This window comes from Colias philodice, chromosome 9 (assembly GCF_061535455.1).
Source record: "Colias philodice isolate Cphi_HAF_F1 chromosome 9, ilColPhil1 Martin Lab GWU primary, whole genome shotgun sequence".
Lineage (NCBI taxonomy): Eukaryota > Metazoa > Arthropoda > Insecta > Lepidoptera > Pieridae > Colias > Colias philodice.
Window position 1 is genome coordinate 10,532,549 of NC_143094.1, and position 22,018 is coordinate 10,554,566.

Below are 22,018 nucleotides of genomic sequence, written 5' to 3' on the forward strand. Positions count from 1 at the left end.
AAGCCAAATGCATATTCTACATGCACGCTTTAATCACAAAATTTAGGTAAGTAGGTAACTGTTTCTACGCGCCATTGCGTCCATAAAAACACTCGTATTTCCTGAAGGTAATTGTTTCAGAGTTCAAACCCGTTTGGGTACGTGAGTTTATTTCATTGGGCTTACGGCTTGTATGAAATGTAACCGGCCCTACGATACGTGATGAATTAACTTCATGTCGATATTTTTTACGAGTAAATCGTAATGTAATTAATAATTTGCACTTAGATTCTTATATCTGCAATTAGACTGACACGCAAATGCACGTAAAGCTAATAAAAAATTAATTAACTCTTACTAATAATAACTCAAAAGAATCCGACCGACTATTATGATACCTAACAGAAATCCTAGCTCAAAAGACGTGTAAGTACTACCTAGCCATCCTCATTTCGTAATGTAGAGCGTTGTCCCTGTAATAATTCATCCCGTGAACTACCAAAGAACATTTAATAATCTATACTAATATCTATATTCTAGACTAATATTATAAAGCTGAAGAGTTTGTTTGTTTGAACGCGCTAATTTCAGGAACTATTGGTCCGATTCGAAAAATTATTTCGGTGCTAGATAGCCCATTTACGCGCGGGTTCTCTAGTTCTTACCTAATAAATATGTTAACAATCACAACTCAAACAAATAGCACTTAATAGTTTAATTACTCATATTTACCTGATAAGCTGTAACAGCAATAAACTCAGTCTCCGGGAAGGAGAAGGAAGCGTGAGGCGCGCCCCACGCCAGCGCGGCGGCGTCACGGGCGCGGACTACTAGCACACGTGGACGGTATTTGTGCATCGATGTTAGGACCATCTGTAAGAGATTTATTATTAGTTATTGTAATAAATAGTATATATAATGAAATTAAAATATATTTTCAAGAATGTTACTGCTGTAACATGAGTATAAGAAAGTACATTTCGCTATGTTAGAAATGTAATATCTAAACAACTTATCATTTTATTTATTTATATTACTAGCTTTCCGCCTGCGTTTTCAAAGAAAACCTATCCTTTGTGTTGTTCCAAGTTACGCTTTAAATGTGTGCTAAATTTTATTATAATCAGTTTAATAATCTTTTCGTGTTAGAACCAATTTCAAATAATATAGTTCGATATTTTATTAAATAATTATCATAAGTTGAAAAATTACTTCAACAAATGTGCCCACAATTATCAGCTCATTAAGTTAATGTTATAATAAATTAACAACACGTTGTTCATACAGTTTAACAAAAAATCAACAAAGTGCGTTTATCGCAAAAAAGTAACCGCAACCCTTGCTAATTTTACAAGACGATAATTAAAAAATACAATGTGTTTTCGCATACATTGTAAGCTGTAACAGATACTCGGTAAAAAAGTTAGCGACAGTCGGCGCGCTAGCTTATCTGTGGTACTTCAAGCCTACCTGCGCGCTGCGGGCGCCAAAACCACTTCAAGCGGAAAGGGTTCTGTTTTCTATTTTCACTCGCATACACACTTTTTACAAAGCTTTCTAGTTTTTTTGGCTACTGTACGCTTCTGAAATATGATATTCCTTTCAAAAGTTCCCCCTTAATGCATTGCTACAGTGCAGCTCTTATTTTTAGACTCTGTACTTCTTATAATTTTATTTAATTTGGACAAAAACTTCACATACGTTAATTATTGTAAAGGCTAGCTATCAATAAAATATGTTTAGACCTTTATTGATTACAAGCATTTGCTACTACTTTTTGTAATCGATTGTCTTATTATTTATTTTCAGAAACTATAGACAATGCGCGTCATTAAATTACATCTCAAACATTTATCTGAATGGGTTTTAATTATAAGTAATTAGGTAATTGACAGGCAGTTAACGTGTCCATTTTCGAGAAATTAAACAGAAAATAACAAGTGATGCAAAAAGTGTCATTTGAAACAAATTTCAGAACGATCAAGGGACACGTGTCGCTTCACAGAACGAGATAACTTTGTCTAGACGCCATGCGAGGTTTTTGTAGCTGCCGAACATGGACAAATGCTAAAGCCTTAATGCACATATTTACCACATTCTGCGAGAGTGTTAATAGGAAATTAACTCTATATGGTATTCAATATGCAACATTGCCGACCGTTATCTCGTATTGGTTAACTCGAATTAAGCAGATGCGTGAAATGCCCTAAATGGATATACAATGCACATACAAGCGGTCTACTGACTACTGTATATATAGAAAACTAGAATAATTGACTTTGTCATTGTTGTTGGCATTTAAATAAATGTTTTAACCAAGCGTTTTAACTAATTAGACTTGTGACCACCTTTACTCGTGTAAAAAACGGGACAGAATACCTATCCGGAGGAAGCTGAAAAAATACAATGCGCATGACACATTTACAAAGATAAATATTTATCACTATGCTGGTAATTATTTATTTAGTATTATTAAGTCAGGACGAACAGTTTCATGTTTTTATTATAAATTCTAAAAGCATGTACGTGACAATTCTTCAAGCACGCAGCAATTATATTAATATAATAGAGACGTATCTACAATTAAGTACTAACTGGTATTTATATTGTTTCAATTTTCAATTTGTCAACATAATGAACTATGTATTAAAAAATTAAATGAACTATTATGAAAATATTAATTTTATCGATGGATGGTACGTACCTAGAAGAACATAATTAAAATAGTTCTGCGCCTAATTACGACAAGTTTTGACAACTAAGAATTGAGTAACAGAAATTACACATCGCCGAATTCTGTAGGCGCGGGCGGCTCAAGAGGCAGGCTCTTTAAAGTTTAAAGTCTGCATAACATCATACATTCGAGTAGCTCTACGACATTCACTAATACATTTTCCGAGTAACGATGAAGATAAAATATTTGTACCATTTTTATGTCTCTAAAAAGGTGGATGTAATGTGTCGTGTAGGTAACATTCATCATTGTGTTTTTGTCGAAGCACTAATTAAAGTAATTGTGGCAGTTAAATGTAATGCAATTAAACCTAATAAAGAAAACCTTAAAATTAACCTTATCTCTGATTAAGCTTCGACGATGTTCTCGTTCGCCGATGTTTTTTATCACATTTAGCTAATTACTCGGTGTATCTTATGTTTTATCGATGTAATTTCATCCGTGAGAATTATCTGGAAGTCACATTATTGCATTCGTAGAAATTCGGGGTACTGCACCTTGTTGCGAACTTAACGTGCGCTACAATTTAAGAACCAACTTTTAATTCGTTTTGTTTACACGTTTTGTGTTTCATTAATTGTATGCTGATTAAGTTTTCTCTTTAATTTGTATTAATTGAACGTGTTTCGTACGTAATTATAACAAATGAGGTTAATTAACAGTTCATTGTTAAGTTCGGTTTAATAATAATTGAGCTTTTAATTTATGTGACAATACTTACATACCTATACGTTGTCGTGACTAATTATTTATCTGGTTAATAAAAAAGGAGGAAAACGTTATTTTTATGTAGATTTTTTAATTTTTAATTTTTTAATAACTTTATAAAATCGTGAGATAGATATTCATCTGCGTACGTGGTGCGCGAGGTGGATAGCGAGGCACGACGATTGACAGACATATTAACGTTTCTTCACGTTTCCATCCTCGTCCATCAAACGGACATGCGTTCAATCAAGTACGATTGAAGTTTCTGATAAAATTATATTTTTTAGCGTGTCTCTTTGGTATTTGTGGAATTGGGATTTCTAGTTTGTTTTAAAGTGTCAAATAGTAAAAAATCTGTAGTTTCTTTTTTGAAATAATTCAATCAGACATTATTTTTGCCACCGAAAGCCGTGTGTAGTAAAACGAAAAATGTATAAAAACTCTAGCTTCAATATTTATTTCTGTAAACAAAATTTGTTGCGATAAAAAGCGTGTTATAGGCCTCTAATGGTTGTTCTATATAATTAGCCGTGCAAGATGTTATAAGATAAAATTTTGAAGGGGAACACCGTAAAACATGTAATTTCCCCCGGATTGACACGGGCCGCGTCCCGTCGTAACCACACTGATTGCTTGTAGCGATAATATTTAATGTGTCGAACAAACATCCCTTCATTTTTTCAGATAAGGGGTTGCTTTCTAGAGGGTAAACGGCGATTTATTTTTAAAAATCTTTGTGTTCCTATTAAGAAAGTTCTAAGTTATATTACTGTTTTGTTTCAAGGTAAATTGTTTGATGTATTCAAAGCAGTATTTCCTAATAACAAGACAATTCGTTTAGCAAACAGCATTACAATTTACGAGTGCTCTATTGCGTGAGAATTAGATAGTCAACATTCCGTTTTCCAATTACTCAACAATTTAAACTCCTCCACGACACGATAACAGTAATCTTTTCTGTGTAACATATTAAAGGTTGGCTTAATCCGAGCCGTAATTAGGGAAACGGTATACAAAGAGTTTGTGGGGTAAGAACTCTTTGATGTAGCGTTAAAAAATCGCAAACAATGCGGCTAGTGGAAGAAGAATGGGACCCTTTTTATTACAGGTGGCGAAATCTCAAGTGCGCAAGCGAAGCGTACATTTCCATATGAATGGTGAAGCTCCTTGTGTCTCGGTAAGTCGGTAGCAGTCCCATTGTTGTGGCGGACTAAAGACGCCGCCCGGAGTGCGCTTGACAACGTATCATATTTTATAAAACATGGAATGGTTTAAAATTATAATATCGGCTATATGTACAATGAATTGCACTAGATTCCATGGATGATCTTTAGAGATAATGAGAAGAAAATTTCAGTTTTCCTGCGTTTAGATTGATGCCTTTTTTCAATATCAATGAAATTAGTCAAGTAAAACTGCAGAATTAATTAATTATGACATTATCCACTTGATAAGCTGTAATTCATATGCTTTATTAAAAGGTGTGTTAATTTGCAATTAAAAGTGTTATTAAATTTGTTAAATTAATGAAAACGCCTTTAATTTATGTTTTAATTACAACCCTTTATATAAAATAACATGTTGATCTAGATAATATAGGGTATGCAATGTTTTTGACATATATCCATTTATCATCCAAGGTATCGACTCAACGAAGCGTATAAAGTTTTTGTCCTGACCCATCATAATACTGTCTATTCAGTTACAACATGCTACTTAATAGCCATGAAAATATATATTTGTTACGATTTTTTAATATTTGGCTTTCGTTAATGATAAATGGTGTTTGTTATTTATACGTCAGATCGAGGTAGGTTTTATTCTTAGGTAGGTAGGTTTTTATTTTTGCAAGGTAACTAAATTCTCTTCATTGTTGAAATGTTACTTCCATAAATACATACTAAATTAATGCAAATATGTATGACAAAAATAACGCCCATTACTTCTTGTGCCCTTTTATTGTTTCTTACGACTGCATAGTATATAAAATGTATTTTAATGGCAAAATTGGTATGTCACAATGGAAGGAAAAAATAATTTATTCATAACATTTTTTGTCACTATCGTATAAGTAACTTACATACTTATTAAAAGAGTAAAGATGCATTTTCTTTGCTCATTATTCAAAGCTATATATCGTTTATATTATTTTGATTCTTCCACGTATTACTTTAGAGTTCAAAACTGGTGTATGTTTAGGTTTTGATAGATGTGGTTGGGAAGGCGTATCCCGTAAAGAATGTGGAAGTCACGACTCACGAGTTGGTACAATTCAGATGTTTTTATTTCGACGTAACTTTGTTAAAGTGGCTGCAGCAAACAAGACAAATTGAATATAATTAGCTTAAAGATATTCAGTTTTAATATTTTTTTTTAATAATTTACTGTATTTTCGCATCTGTTTAAATAACTGTTATGCCCTTTAGTTTTATATTGAGAAAAAATGATATATTACAAGTTTTAGCATAACTTTTTAGGTTGTTTTGCTTCCTCTAAACTATTTGCTAATGAATGCATAATTATAATATTACTAAAAAAACTTACATGTCCCTGTGCGTCCATGGTATTGTTCGTCAGCTTAAGTTTGCTGAAGGAGATGGGGTTGGCTGTCCAATGATGTCCTGGTGCTGGGGAGTCAGGGTGCAGCATCAGGCGCCTTGGGGACTGGGGTTCAGCACCGCCAGCCGCCGCCCACGCGCCGCCCGCCCAGCGCCAGCGGCGGCGACCCACGAGGGACAGCTCTAGGAGCACGCAGTATTCCTCCCGGGGGTCCAGGCCGTTGAGGGCCACGCGGAGGGATGGGAACATGCGCCTGCAAATGTACTTTTCCATTAGATGTGTATGTATTATCGTGTTAGATATTATATGTTCATGAATTGTTTACAATGTAGGAATAGATGGTAGATGGATAGTTCATTTTGCCCACATTCTTTTAAGGCAGTTGAAATGTTCATATGCATATAATTTTTTTTATGTACTGCTGTAAAAAAAGTTTATACCAAGTTGTATAATGGAATGAAAAGGTGTATTAAATATGTATTTAAATTTTTTGAAGTAGTGAATAAAGGTAGTTACTCATTTACATTTTTATATAGGTGGGTACTTCAAGAAAAAAGATGCGATGTATGGACCAGATGTACCTACATAACCCGTCTTTTATTATTTTATAAAATATACCTCTAATTAAACGGGAAATCGTTAAAATATTATTAATTAGATTTAAAACGAATAGCGCGGCGTTTATTTCAACATAACTGTCTCCTCCGCGTATAAATTAAGTACTAGTTCTATAACGTATTCGTATTTCGGGTGACATTCCTTTCCACCTTTGAATAAACAAAATAAAATTAAAACAAGCACTTAACAGTCAATAAAAGATAACTTTGTACGGCGTAAAGTTGACCGCGGTCGGACAAAGAAGACGATAATAAAATTACGGCGGCTATAAGGTGATAGGGGGGACAATGGGCACTCTGTGGGTTTTATCGTGATTATAAAAGCATGTGATGGGAGTAAAAGTGTTGGTGAACGAGCTTTTGGCACCCGTTGGGGTTGAAATGTCATGGCGCCGGCCGCTGATAGCGACCCGACGGCCAATATAACTAATCGGTTCAATTTTATTGACAAATTGTATTTGTTTTGGCTGTGTAATGTTGAAGATCATAACAGTATATTTGACAACGTAAGGAAAATGAGACTGAATAATATATATATATATAATATTTGGTATACAAACTTGGACAGATCGTATCGTGCTGATTTTTTTATACATTGGTAGACCTTAATATTATAACAGTCGATCATTAGATCTATCATTCAATAGTTAAATTTCACCGAAAAGCAAAATCAAGTTTACCAGCACTTAGTCTTAATGGTACATAGATTACACGGCATGATCCATCTAATTCACCACATTGCTTATCAGTGGCCAGGCTCTGGCCATCAGTCATAACACTGGTATCAGGCGGCCGCCGGGCGCGCTAATGCATTGCTGATAACGAACCGACACAGTCACAATTAACAGAGCACTAAATTAGCTTCCATTTAAACTTTACGACGCCGGCTACTGCCTTACGTTTGTACGGATAGACGACAAGAATCGATACGATTTTATATTGATCGGTTTTTTGTAGTTAGGTACTTTCAGGTAGGTAATGGTAGATTTTTTTCTTTACCAAGATGAGGATATAAGCGTTTACTCACATCATATTGATAATTGAGTTTCATTTAGAAAAGAAAAAACTGTTTACTGTTGTTATTTCGGTTTGTTTAATATTTAAGAAAGGGCTAATGAATCCCAATATTCAATCCTGTCTTAAACCTGAAGTACCTAATACCAAACATACATTAACATGTTACATTTAAAGGTACACGATGAAAAGCTTCTAACTTATCCATGAACAATATTGACAGACGTACCCCTCCATCAAATACAAACGCACAAACCAAACACAAATATGTACACACAATACTTGCAGGTATCGACGATCATGTTGACCGTACATCGACAAATCCCTGTGCTACCGTACGACGCTCTTATCACGCCACGTCACTTATCGAGGCTTTGAGGACGCCGACAAAGGTGACGATCGACGTGCAATTTATGCGAAAACCCCCATGAGCTTCTTTAAAAGCCTATTACAGTCCGCTGCAGAAAATACCTCTTTAAAGCCGTTAAGATATCCTTAATGCACGCAACACTGTCGGATTTTGCGGCTCGTCAATTCAATTCGATACTCGCACTCAGATTCTCAGCCGCTATTAGCTAATTAAATGTGATAATAACCGGCATCGGAATCCTCTTTATAAAATTCAACGAACATATCAGTAATCCAAGAAGCGATTACGAGATTCTTTCAAACATTATTTACGGCGCAGACATTTTTTTAGATATTCGAAGGTTTTAAGTTTATTGTTTCGACGATGTTTTACACTGAGCAACAGTTATGATCGTGAAACATAAATTATTCGACTTTCATTTCATTATGGTATCGGTAATAAAAGCGTCGTTTTAATTTCTGAATTAACGATATTGTAACAATCATAAATGTAATGTCCGAATACGTTCCGTTTAACGATACTGCTTATACAGCGATGCAAATGAAATAAGGAGACTATAAAAACGGATCGCCATAAAAGGCATTCGAGGGCGCGCTAAGCCGCGATGATTCCGCCGGTGGGAAGGGACTTAGTGGAATACAATGGGACCACCAAAATCGCGTTGAATAAAGTTAAGAGTGGGTCGTAAATCGGTAACAACTTGCCAATTGCCGCACGGAGGCGCTAACAGCGCGGGAAGAAACACATCCGCTCTCGCATCCGCACTCGAAATATTAAATGAACCGCGATTTTCTGTCGTATCCGCTCAGTATATATACACTCGATTGTAAAAATCCCATTCACAAAAGTAAACAAAACTATTTGCTCCCATTAAAATATATAATGGGGCATTTGTCTTTCCGCTGCGTCAAATTTCTTGTATCGTCGTCACATGAGCAGTCAAGCACGTAATCGATAATGCGTCTGTATAGTTACCAATGAGCTACTGAATACTGTCTTTGATGCATCGTCCAGAGCCCAGTCATAAACAGACGCATCCCGAACCTACCCCACAGGGTTAATTATCTTTACAACTGATTTCACGAGTATTTTATCGTCAAGTTCAATGTTAAGACGCATTGCGCTCGTTAATGGGACAGGCGAGCGTTGTTCTGTGTGCATCTGTTGTTTTCTAAAAAGATTTAACACTTGTTTCGAGAGGCTAAGCAGAAGAATGTGTGTTTAAGCCGCGTAGTCGCGCTCATTAGCGCTCATACGAGAGGTCCAGCCGGTTTTTTCCGTCCGCCCAGATGTGAGCCTGGGTAAACAACTAAACACTCCTCCTCCATTGTGTGGGTGCATAAAAAATCGGACACCTGGATGTGTCAAAATGTTCACTCGGCCCGTGAGCCGCCGTGAGAATCGCAGCGAGCTTTACGGACCATGTTTTGATACTGATTAACATTACAGCGTTATAGTAATGTTGAGTGTTGACATAATACCGCCATGTAAAGGCTGGCTTTTTATATTATTTTTATGCGACGAATTGAAAAGTTAATCTATACATATAATAAAATCGTAGGAAAGTCAAAACTGTACATTGAATATTTTTTTAAAAGAATACATAATCCATGATCTATAATCGATATAGAAGCCAAAAACATAGTTTTTAGAATTTTTGTCTGTTTGTCTGTTTGTCGGTTTGTCTGTTTGTCTGTTTGTCTGTATGTTTGTCCAGGCTAATCTCAGAAAGTACTGCACGGATTTACTTCAAATTTTGCATGAATATTACTAACAGGTCGGGTCAGGCTGTTATATACATATTATCATGCTATCACCTTCGGAGGAGGAGCTGTAAACCTTTATTTTTCTTACGTATTCCGTGTACTACGACAGCGTACAATATAAAGACTCATGTTTAAATGTTGTTTTTGAGTAAGCCATGCTATTGTCTACCTTTACACTATAAAAACTACGTCATTTAAGTAATTTTGGCAGAGAAACAGTATAATGAATCTTAGTAGTATAAAGACAAATTTAAAACAGCGCCATCTATGAGATTTCATTAAAATTAAATCAATTTACATAATATTAACGCTCCTTGGAAATTCATAATTTAAATATTATGATGTTGGTGAGTTTGTTTTTTTTTTAAAGTTAAATAAATAATTCATATCTTGCCAGAGTAAATTTCAGGTGCGCTTATATTTCATGTGAATATACTAAATTTTTATAAGTGAGGGTAGATGTTTATTATTTGATGTTAGTTACAGTTATATAGGTAATAGACGTAGTACATATTTGTATTCTCTTTGGGTAGTAGATAACAGTGATTGTGTTCATTGGTTACATTTTTAAAAATCTTCGGCTTTTTTTTAATTTTCGCCTTCTTGCGTTCCCACAAAAGGTAAGTTGTAGCTTTTATATTTATTGTTTATTATAATTATATAGTCAGACTCATGTTTTTAATTAGTTAAAGTTATGACAAAATAAGAAAATGATGAAATTTTATTTTTATCATGTATAACTTTTACAAGACTATAGGTATTATACGCCCAAAGAAGGTCACTTTAGTTCTTGATAAAACTTTATTTGTTAGTAGCTTTTTATTAAAATTAGGTACACTTATCTTTTGATTTTTTTTTATTTACAGATTCAATGTTAATAAAAATTGACGATTTGCGTGAGGATGTAGTGGAAATTAGTAACCTTGCGCGTGGTCAATCAATATTCAATACATATTATAATAAAATTCTAGAAAAGTGATGTCTGTACAATGAAAATATGTAAAAAAAATAGCAGGGGTTATTATTAAATCGATCTCAAACCCAAAACTGTAGTTATATTTTTTTTTGTCTGTTTGTCTGTATGTTTGTGCACGCTAATCTCAGAAACGGCTTATCCGATTTAGATGCGGTTTTCACTAATATATTGTGGTAATCTTCATTTATCATTAAGTGTTTATTTCATGTTAATCGGTTTGTAAATAAAAAAGTTATGACCATTTAAGTATTCACGGCGAACATTTGCAAGGGCATTCTATTGTACACTATACAGTGTACGATAAAACGTAAGTTATCTGTTATACGCTACAGTTATGTCCAAGTGATCATATCGAAAGTCCCCAAGGGTGGGGGGGTAAGCTGAGGTAGTAGGGGGGGAAGGGGTCAAATTAGAATTATGCTTACTTCTAGGTAAATTTTATACATAAAATGTCCTTTAAATTATGTCGTATTATGTTTTTAACCCCTTTTAACCATTTTTAACCATCAAAAAGATGGGTGATAAGTGTTTGACCGCTATGTTTGTCTGTTTGTGCCACCGTAGCTCGCTAACAGGTAATACGAATTAGATGCGTGTTAGGCAGCATATTTTCCGACGCTGGTTCTTAGATAAAGTGTATCAAAATCGGTTCATCCATTTATTATACCTAGGTATATAGAGGTAAAAGTGGGAATGTGGGAAAAAATATTAGTTATATTTTTATCCAATTCGGTTTATCCATTTATTAGATTACAGCGGTGAAAGTGGGAATGAACAATAATCGAATGTGGTCAAATAATATACTCAAGCGGCATATCAAAATATAAAAGAGCAACGTGTTTTATCGAAATCGGTTCATCCGTTTATTACATTTAGGGGTTAGATAAATAAACCAAATGGAGCATCAAACGACAGGATATGACGTGTACATATAGGTATAATTAGATAATATGGTTTACATCAAAATCGGTTCTGCCATTTACTAGGTGTGGAAAGAGAAGGGTTGAAAGTCTGTGAAAGAAGAGGGGGATATGGGAGCGAGAGGATAGCCACACCCTGGAAATTTTGAACTCTACTCAAAGCCACATAGGCCTGGCTCTTGGCAATTTTTTTTCCTAAAGATACCACTTCTTTTGCCACTGTGATCCATTACAATTTGTGCACGGTTACGGCCCAACTTAAAAGATGTGAAGGAGCAACAAACTTATAGATATCAATATGATGTAGGAATGTAATATGGAGGTAGAGGTAGGTCTCGCTCACTTGAAAATATCACATGAAAATAAGAAACCGAAGTTAAAAATTTAAAAATTAAAAAGAAAAACCCAACGCAACGAAAGAAAAGGAATAAATAATAATTTTACAAACTTCCCGACGATCTTTAAAATTAAGTACTATTATAAAAAAAATATAATTGTATATGATATGATAATGATGGTATGGCAGCCCCGATGACTTTGTTTTTTTATTTTTATAAATATTTAAAATGGTATTTATTTTTAAAGATCTTCGGGAAGTTTGTAAAATTAGTGAAACTTTTATTACATCGTCTCAAACTTTTTGGTCTGTGTAGCGCATGTCGCGTGACGGTCGGCTGCCGAGTAGGTATAAAGCAGTGTTCGGAGTCATTATCGTACAAATACGATAATTTTGTGCCTAAGTTTCACTTTTACCGTGGTTTCATAAAACCACACAACATTTTTTCCTTTTTCTATGCACTTTTCTTCGTTGCGTTGAGTTTTTTTTATATTTAATTTTTATTGCACGGTCTAAACGGTTTAGTTACTACGGCGTGAGACAGGAAAGATCTGAGCGCTGAGACAAACGTCAAAACGCAAAGGAATAGAATCCGCTATCGATACTAATTATTGTCTTAAGCGTATGATGTTTTGATAAGGATTTGTTCACCTTACCAACGACGACGACGACCACGAACAAAATTTTCATCCAGTCGTAATTTAACAAAATTGTGCAAAACACAATTAAAAATAAATTATTAAAATTTCCTGTCGTTCTGGTGATTGGAATTTTTATTTTTGAGATCAACGAATGAAAAAATAGATTTTTCGTAGAAACGGTTATATATATTGTCAAAAACATCCATACAAGGAAGGAATTTATTTTTATTTTTTAGCTCAGTTTAGTAATAAATTTTACTAACAGTTCGTTTAATTATTTATGGTAGTACGTGTTTATTCAATAAAAGTTAAGTAGTAACTACCTGTCTACCTACTATGCAGTCACTATTCCACGCGGACGAAGTCGCGGGCACAGCTAGTAATATAATAAAATAAAATATGATGAAATCCTTTTACGATATAAAAAAGATAAATGTAATCACTCATTTACGAAGTTGAATTTTATCGTACAAATCAACTTTCAAAAGTTTGATACGCATAAATGTTTTAATTGCTTCAATATAAAATAGTACGGCCACGTGCTTCATGTGGGTACCCACTCTGAGCTGAGTTACTATTAATTATAAGACTTACGTAACCTTACGAGCGAATTGATTACCAGTATATTGTTGTTTCAGTTAAGTGCGATGTTAATACGCGTTGTTAATGAATCAGTAAACAGTGAACTTATACATCAATGGACCGTCTATACGAGACTATAAAGGGTGGTTCACACGGATTGTTCGATGTATTTTTTTAACTCTATCCAAATATTTTTATAAAACAAACATCGCTATTTAACACAAAAAGCGAATCCACTCCATATGTTGCGAGCGGTCTGCAAATAGAGTTCACTTCGAGAGTCGTTCTCAACAATACAAATAAACCAATTTGGGTCCGACAGCAAAAAAGTCTCGGAACGATTCTGACCGAGTAACTCGGTATTAGCATATTGATGGGAACCTATCTGTCGTCCTTTGTTTAAAATCAGCGACAGCGCCTTCAATCATAACGATCGTGACAAAAAGTTTATTTTATTTTTATCGACCTGTTTTTGTTGCAACCTGCGGCTGCAGGTGGCAAACAGAATATAGGTATGTCATTTGTATTCGATTGTTTCAAACGTTTTTGCTCTATCGATTAACTTCGATGGGTTGTAAACATATTATAGAACAGCAAGTTATATGATAACGGAATATTTTTTTAATAAAAGTAAAAACTATACATAACCAATCAAACCTGTTCTATTTATACCTCCATATAAATACCTATATAATATAAACGAAGTTAGCTTGCAGAACGAATTCACACACAACACTATTTGTCGTAGTTAAAAGGTTCAAAGATAGTTAAATTTGAATGATGAGCGGCCGTCGTAGGGCGTGCGAAGGAGACAATGCCTCCCCGCCGCGCGCACCTGCGTGACATGTTTATGCGCCTATCGCCAAATTTACAACTACCCCAAACACCGCCACTTGCGGAAATCGACACAACCGACCAGCCGGCGCCCTTTGCGCTTTAAATTAACCTGATCCAATTACGCAAAATCGACATTGCCAAATCAACCTTAAAAGCACCGCAAGCATAATCAAAAACTTATTCAAGTTTCACCGATATTACAATTCCAAAACAATAAAATTTGTAAATAAAATTAAGCTTTTAAACGCTATTTCATGAATCTGTAATTACAACATAATCTTAAATCTTATATTATCATCATTTACCCGTACATCGGTATCGATGCGTTCGCCACATAAAATTTACATAAGCGATGCGTATAATGTTCAGCGCCGTGGCGCGGGCGGTAGAGTTGCACAAAGCGCATTTGTAAATTGCAACGAAACCGGCTCGCAATCTTTCAGTAATTTAGTTGACAGTTAGTGCGGGACCGCCGGGCGTAGGACAAAGCTTATCTCGCCGCCGCATCTAGAGTCTATTATGCGCCTTTTGACGCCGTCCAATGCGGACAACAGATCGTTAAGATAATAATCAATACAACCATCTAGCCTGTTTTTGATCACTTAAATTAAATACGATACCTATGTAAGGTTACCGCCTCTATTTGATGTTAATATGGATGTGCTATTTACATAACGTTGTCTGTGTGAATGTGTACTACACGCGACCATATATGAACCTACGTACAGGATACATTTCGAGCGACATTAAAAGTGCGACACTCATGAATAATAAACACTAAGATACATTATGTGTCAATTTTGTCGAGCTACACCTACTTTCGAACGCGAGTTCCGGTGCTTATATAAAGCTTTTTTATCTCGTTCATTTGTTGATAAAATAATGGATATAAAATATGAAACGGATAAAAATGATACGTACGGTGACGCAGGGTCGGTGGCAGCGATCGTTAGCTGCCGTCCGCGCATAAATCACACCGTTTTATGAGAGCTCCCAATTTTTTAACTCGCAAGTTAATGAAATGCGAGCGCAGTATGGGATCCGGCTAGCGACATTAAAAACGACAAACCATAAGGACGGACAGTTTCTAATTATAATCCTGTCAAAGCTGCGATATAAGAAAGAATTGATGATCACCTGTATGCGGTGATTTTTATCTAAGACGGTGATCTTAAAGATAGTAGCTAGATTTTTTTCTCCATAAATTTTAATTGATAATTGACATATTGTTCTATGATGTTATGAATGTTTAGATTGGTCTTATTCAATGAAACATGTTTACGTTTTGATTTAATGCAATTGGACTATGATCAAAGTTATAAAGATCTCTAAGAACATCTAGTTAGCCGCGTAGATGACTTTCAGAATCATACGGACTTTCGCTAATAGTCGCAAAGAAAGATCCATCAAGTGCAGGATCTCCGCTCGCCGTACCGTGATGCCGCAATACCTAGAAGCATCTTTGTGAAATGCGAACTAATTACAAACGTATGCACCGATAGCAGGGTTCATTATTCATAACATCTTGGAAGTGAACGGCGCCTGTATTTTAGGAAGCTTTTCGAGGAAGAGATACAGTCGCGAATTAAAGTCGCAGGAGGGCTCTGAGGGGCCGACAAAGAGGCCGCCGCACGCGAACCGCACTCGATTCACAATTAAGCCAGTGTGTGTTAATTGGTATTAATTCGGTGTGTGTGGCGCAAGTGCCTGTCGACAAAGTATGATTCTCGATAGTTTATGAGCGTCTACGAGATCAAAATGTGCCGCCAATCAAAACGATGTAAATCTTTTGTTTTGACATATTACTATATTTCATAGAAATAGTGAACGTAATCCAATTTTGGTTATGAATATATCTGATCGTTAATTAAGACCTGTTTCTTTTTGCTTTGTTAGAAGCATAAGAATAAAATAATTTGGAAAATCCAAAAGTGCACGCCTCATAATTTTTTTTAATAAATATTTATTAATTATTATTTTTGTTTATTTAATAACAATTAAACCACATCGAATCAGACCCTGAAAAATGAAAGGGTTCTATTCCTGAGCATACTCAAGCGTAAGAGAAAAAAAAAGACTCGATTAGTAAAGTATTTCGGTCGCTATCGTGTTAACAAGAATAAAACCGGCCAAGTGCGAGTCGGGCTCGCGCACAAAGGGTTCCGTAGCAGCAAATATAATAAATTACAGTTAAATCAACCTATCTCAAAAACTATAAGAGATACTTTGATCAAACCAAAAATCGTTGAAAGAGTTAATTAGCATGCATCACCTCTATTTTTTTTAGAATTTTATACCCCGTAGTTATAAAAATAGAGGGGGGGGGACATACTTTTTACGACTTTGAGAGCTGATATCTCAAAAACCGTTCACTTTAAGAAAAATGTTTTTTAGAAAACTTTATATCATTTTAAAAGACCTTTCCATTGATACCCCACACGGGTATGTACATCGAAAAAAAAAATTTCATCCCTCAGTTACATGTATGGGGGGCCCCACCCCCAATTCTTTTTTTTACTATTTAGTGTCATATTTTTGTAGCGGTTCATACAACACATATTCCCATCAAATTTCATCACTGTAGTACTTATAGTTTCCGAGTAAATCTTCTGTGACAGACGGACAGACGGACAGACGGACAGACGGACATGACGAAACTATAAGGGTTCCGTTTTTGCCATTTTGGCTACGGAACCCTAAAAAGGATCCGCACATACAGACACACGGACGTCCAAGACAGAACTTTTTTAAACTGTTTTTTAACTAGTTTAAATAACAAAAATGACATCAAAAATATCATGAACGTTAAGAATAGTGTTTTTTCTTAATATGTGTGTGTATGTATTATCTTACAAGTGCAATGTATGATACATAAAGACATTTTAAGTTTGAAAAATCAGATGTTTTGCGCGAAGTGACAGTAGTACCCACCTCAACGCTTCGCTTATGAGGCGTGCAATAAACATTCAAATTTAGATAGATTAAAAGTGAAATAAAAAGTTCCTAAATAATATTTACTGGTCTAGACATAATATGTAAGTAAATGTCAAAATTAAACTGCTGAAGCGATTTAACAAACGAGCAAATGTAATAATGAAACAATGTTTTAACGGAGACAAATTGTATTTGGTACAAGTGGCATGTTTAGCAAAAAGCACAGCGTGTGAGACATGATGTGAAAATATTTTCTTTTTTGTCCGTTCGCTGATCGCTTACCCCAAACGTTTGTCATCAGACTATTATACGAGGAATCGCGCCAAGGCTGCGTAATGTGTTGAGCTCAAACGCGCCGCGCCCTGTCACAGCAATTAGTGGATGGGTTGCGACATCATACTCCGTGCTATTGACATTGAACCGATGTTACATATTTCAAAGAAATGCGCTCGTACGTTGTACCACGTCCTGGGTACGCGGACTACGCGTACCCAGGACGTAAAAGGCGTAATTCTGACCACCTTTTCGTATCGATAATTGCCTATCTTCTTGAACGCATTTGTAGTAATTGCATCTGCAAATGCAGCGTCTTTAATTACTGTCGTAAACTTGTTATTGTTTTAAGTCGTTTAGCGTTTATGAACAATATAATACAGTGTTAATTATCGCACATTGCTAATAATTATCACAATACAATTTAGAGATGACACAGTGTCATCAGATATTTATACGTAGACCTACCTACTTCATCGTCGTATTCTAAGATTGAGTACAGAACACGAAAAGAAGATACTTGTTGTTTTCAAATACATATTTTACTTGTAGCTTATTTATCACAATTTACATTTGTTTAAATAAGACATTACAACGCTTCTTTCAGAAGATAGATCGTTTGTATAACAGTGAACTAAAATAGCTGTTGTAACAGTGGTAGCGTATGGCAGGCTCAAGTGCGCTTGATGTTTGTTTCCCATTATTTGGGCGCTAAGATCATATTCCATATAAGTCGTAAACATTTATGTCACGCTCGTGTACATCTCGACTTATCACGAACGGTATTCTCACAAACGAGTGGGTTACTACGACACCCATGTGACACTTTTATTTAAAAATCGTGCTGTACGTTCACCCATTTCTGGACTTTCCAGCAAGGGATTGCTTCATAGTTGTCTTGGTTTTTGAAAGGATTTTGAGCGTTGTGGTCAAGAAGTAAGGTTGATAGTTGATTGTTGGTTGGTAAAGGGTGGGAAGGCTTGTCGGTTTCAGTAGCAAGTAACTGATACAGATCGTGGCGTGATGTCGCGATGCTCGCTGATGGTATCTGCGCACGCGTGGTGGTCCCGACTGTACTAAGGGAATTACATGCTTTGTTTGTAAGAACATTGTTTGGGTGCATTGTTTACATCTTTTTTGAGCTGCATAGCAAATTAGATGATAGGTACACCGTTTATATAAGTGGATACCTACAAAGTATCCGTGTCTTAAATTAAATTTCATTACGATATAGGTAGCAAGGGAAATTGTGGTAGTTGAACGAAATTCAAATGCTCTACAAAAATATTTAAACACTTTAATTACAGTGATTTTAAAAACTAAAGATGTTTTGAAGTTTAATTGAAATAAATGTGCAAAAAGTGTCAAACAGATTCTCCACTGAGTAAGCAATAATCGATAAAACCAGATGTAAAATTAAATAAATACAGGGATAGTAATATCTTAATTCCCAAGTGAGCATTTGTAGCATGATGGAGAGCGGCGCCACGACACACCACATAGCATCGTGAAACACACGGGATAAGATCTTGGTCTATGTGGTGACTGGTGGGAGAACTGTACAGTTGACAAATACTACCATTACTTGAAAATATTACGTACAAAAATAGCTACGGACTTTTTGCCTTTATTTTTATGAGAGTTAATTATACATTCAAAACGCAATAACGCATTAATTAATGTTAATTCAGCGAAAGATTCAGAGCGAAAAAATTTAACAACTCAAAATATCCGTATGTAAAATTTTACAATTTTAACAATTATGTTACATACATTTTGTAATTGAGGACCTTATAAAAATATGCATATTTTTAAAAGAGTGATAGATAAATTTTTCTGCTACCACTACCGCGGTACGTGTCCAAATTTTAATGACTCCGTGACACGTCGCGCACCCACTCCTGTCTAATGACGTTATTCTGGGGAATATGGACACGTACAACAATATGAACACGTATAAACATTCAAATTACTTTAACGATTCTGTAGCGTTAAGGCGTATTCTGGAAATTAATTCATTAGTGGAGTTGGAATATTTTTTTGTATCAAATATCAAATGGTTTGATCTTATTGGTTTGTATTAACTATTAAGGGTCCTTTTTATGAACTCGAAATGTTCCTAAATTTTGTTTAAGTACATATTTATTTTTTCTATAATATTGCTTATGTTTAAAAGGATATTTTTCTTCTAATTATTTATCGTTTTAATTGTGATTTCCCAAAAGAAGATTGCATTCAAACAAAAAGTTCTTTCTACCCATTAATTAGTTCATTAGCAGCATTACACGCGCTGTCCTCAATCCTCAAAATCGTCTACTAAGAAAAACGTAAATCGTTTTATTCGAGCGTACCTATTACATGTCGTTAGCGAATGATCGTCTCGGAATCCGTGAGAATCCCGAACTTCCACGTAACATGGGTTAAACGCTTGTATCGAGAGATACCGATCTAACCGGGCTGCCCGTTGGCGCCATAAAAACAAAACACACGACCACTTTCTTCCTTAAATTATTCGAAGAATTTACGACGTTTCCACTGACAAAAATGTTATAACCTAATGAGAAATTATCATCAGGGACCGAGCTAGCAAAAAATGAATCAAGCGCCGCTCGAATATGACGCGGAGCACATTTTTAGGGTTCCGTAGCCAAAATGGCAAAAACGGAACCCTTATAGTTTCGTCATGTCCGTCTGTCCGTCTGTCCGTCTGTCCGTCTGTCACAGCCGATTTACTCGGAAACTATAAGTACTACAGTGATGAAATTTGATGGGAATATGTGTTGTATGAACCGCTACAAAAATATGACACTAAATAGTAAAAAAAAGAATTGGGGGTGGGGCCCCCCATACATGTAACTGAGGGATGAAATTTTTTTTTTCGATGTACATACCCGTGTGGGGTATCAATGGAAAGGTCTTTTAAAATGATATAAAGTTTTCTAAAAAACATTTTTCTTAAAGTGAACGGTTTTTGAGATATCAGCTCTCAAAGTCGTAAAAAGTATGTCCCCCCCCCTCTATTTTTATAACTACGGGGTATAAAATTCTAAAAAAAATAGAGGTGATGCATGCTAATTAACTCTTTCAACGATTTTTGGTTTGATCAAAGTATCTCTTATAGTTTTTGAGATAGGTTGATTTAACTGTAATTTATTATATTTGCTGCTACGGAACCCTTTGTGCGCGAGCCCGACTCGCACTTGGCCGGTTTTATTTAGTTCTAAATTCAATTTGTTGTTCACATATTTCTTTTTTACATCAATCGATTGTTTTAGGCGGAGGAGCGTGATGACAATGCGATTTCGAAATTCTTGTCAATATTTTTTGGATAAAAATCAGTGAACGTTATACACGGCTGCGTGTGTTAAAATAACAGTTTTGTCACTGTATTTAATGGAAGGAATGTACGTCGGTTTTGTTCCAAATCTCGACGCTGATCGGGGAGGGTTCGCTTTCCCGAGGGACATTGCGATATGATCATTCAGTGGCGTCGACTGCGCGGCGCGTGCTTCAGATTCCTGCCCCTTCTATACGGAATTATCAATTACTTACAATGACGGTACGCTTTTTGTCCTAACGACAAACTTACGTCATCTAAGCCTTTATTACACTAAACGGTCACAATCAATTTGAAGTCGCACAAACAACTTCGTTTTACGGATATTAGGATTTTATAGTGATTGCGTGAAGTAAAATTAAGCAATTTAGCCTTTATGAACACTCGAGTTCATGCGTCCAACAGGTTTTTTTAGATTGTTATCTGTCTATGTTTAAAACATTATTTTTATCTTAATTTTAGATGTAAGCAGTTAATCCAATAAGAATCGTTTTATTTTTAAAGGGGACGAGTACTACTGATGTGGTACTCGGGGATAAATGCCATTTAATTCCAATCAAGCTTGGTAAGGGGCACTGCGAAAAGTCCTATTAATATGTCAGAGGAAAGAGCAAGGAAATGTCGGCTGTCAATTTTTCAGGAGACAGTGAAGAGTGACGAGTGGTATTGAGCGTTTGAGAGCTGGCTGTCATAATCTGATTGTTAGTGCTGCATGCGCTGGGCGGGGCGCGCGGCGGGCGGCCGACGGCGCTGCAGGAGGTCGGCGCCCGCACGCCTCTCGCTCGCACCGGCCGGCCGGCCGCCGAGCGCGACAGGGACGGCACCTAGCCCACGCAGCAAGCAGGCGACAAACGACCCATGGTAAAACAAAAGGAATGCTGGAGGAGACGCTTTGAGGCGCCGGCGCCGAACCCCGCGCTCTAATCACCCATTTTAATTACGACACAGATCGAATCAATTAATCGGTATTTATGTTAAGACAAGCGCCGGGAACGTACGCTATGAATGTGGATTCGTGGATGTGATCTCCCAGATACGATCACGTATCTTCCAAATCTCATAAACTTCGTAGTCAGCTATAAAAATTAAGATGATTGAAGCGGTGCCGACTTGTAGTGTGTAGAGAAGACTGTAGTGACTGGCGACTGAGATTGCTCGTTGACGTTAAAGAAGTAACATCTCAGACATTTTTAATTATAACTTATGATTTTTTTAAGCGAATTTGGGCGCGCCCTTCCCATCGAATAACACGAGAATAAATAACGAGTTTTTATATTGTCTGTTTGTTTTTAAAATGGCGGGAGGTCCGCGCGACGACACGCGAGCGTTCTGCGCCGGCGCGCCTCGCCCATTTGTCATATTTTGTTTTGTCGAAAAAAAAAACTATTCTAAGCAGCATTTGTTTGTTTGTTCGACGATTATTGAGGGTTTGTA

General features: G+C 35.9%; 1 protein-coding gene across 1 annotated transcript in view; it reads right to left on the reverse strand.

Moving 5' to 3' along the window:
- LOC149486115 (T-box transcription factor TBX6-like) overlaps nucleotides 1-22,018 on the reverse strand; it is a 31,084-nt gene that overhangs the window by 3,829 nt on the left and 5,237 nt on the right. The window contains exons 3-4 of the mRNA XM_089698752.1: nucleotides 5,966-6,233; nucleotides 712-852 (exon numbers count right to left, since the gene is read on the reverse strand). Coding sequence (XP_089554878.1) covers nucleotides 712-852; nucleotides 5,966-6,233 — 409 coding nt within the window. The remainder of the gene's footprint in view (nucleotides 1-711; nucleotides 853-5,965; nucleotides 6,234-22,018) is intronic.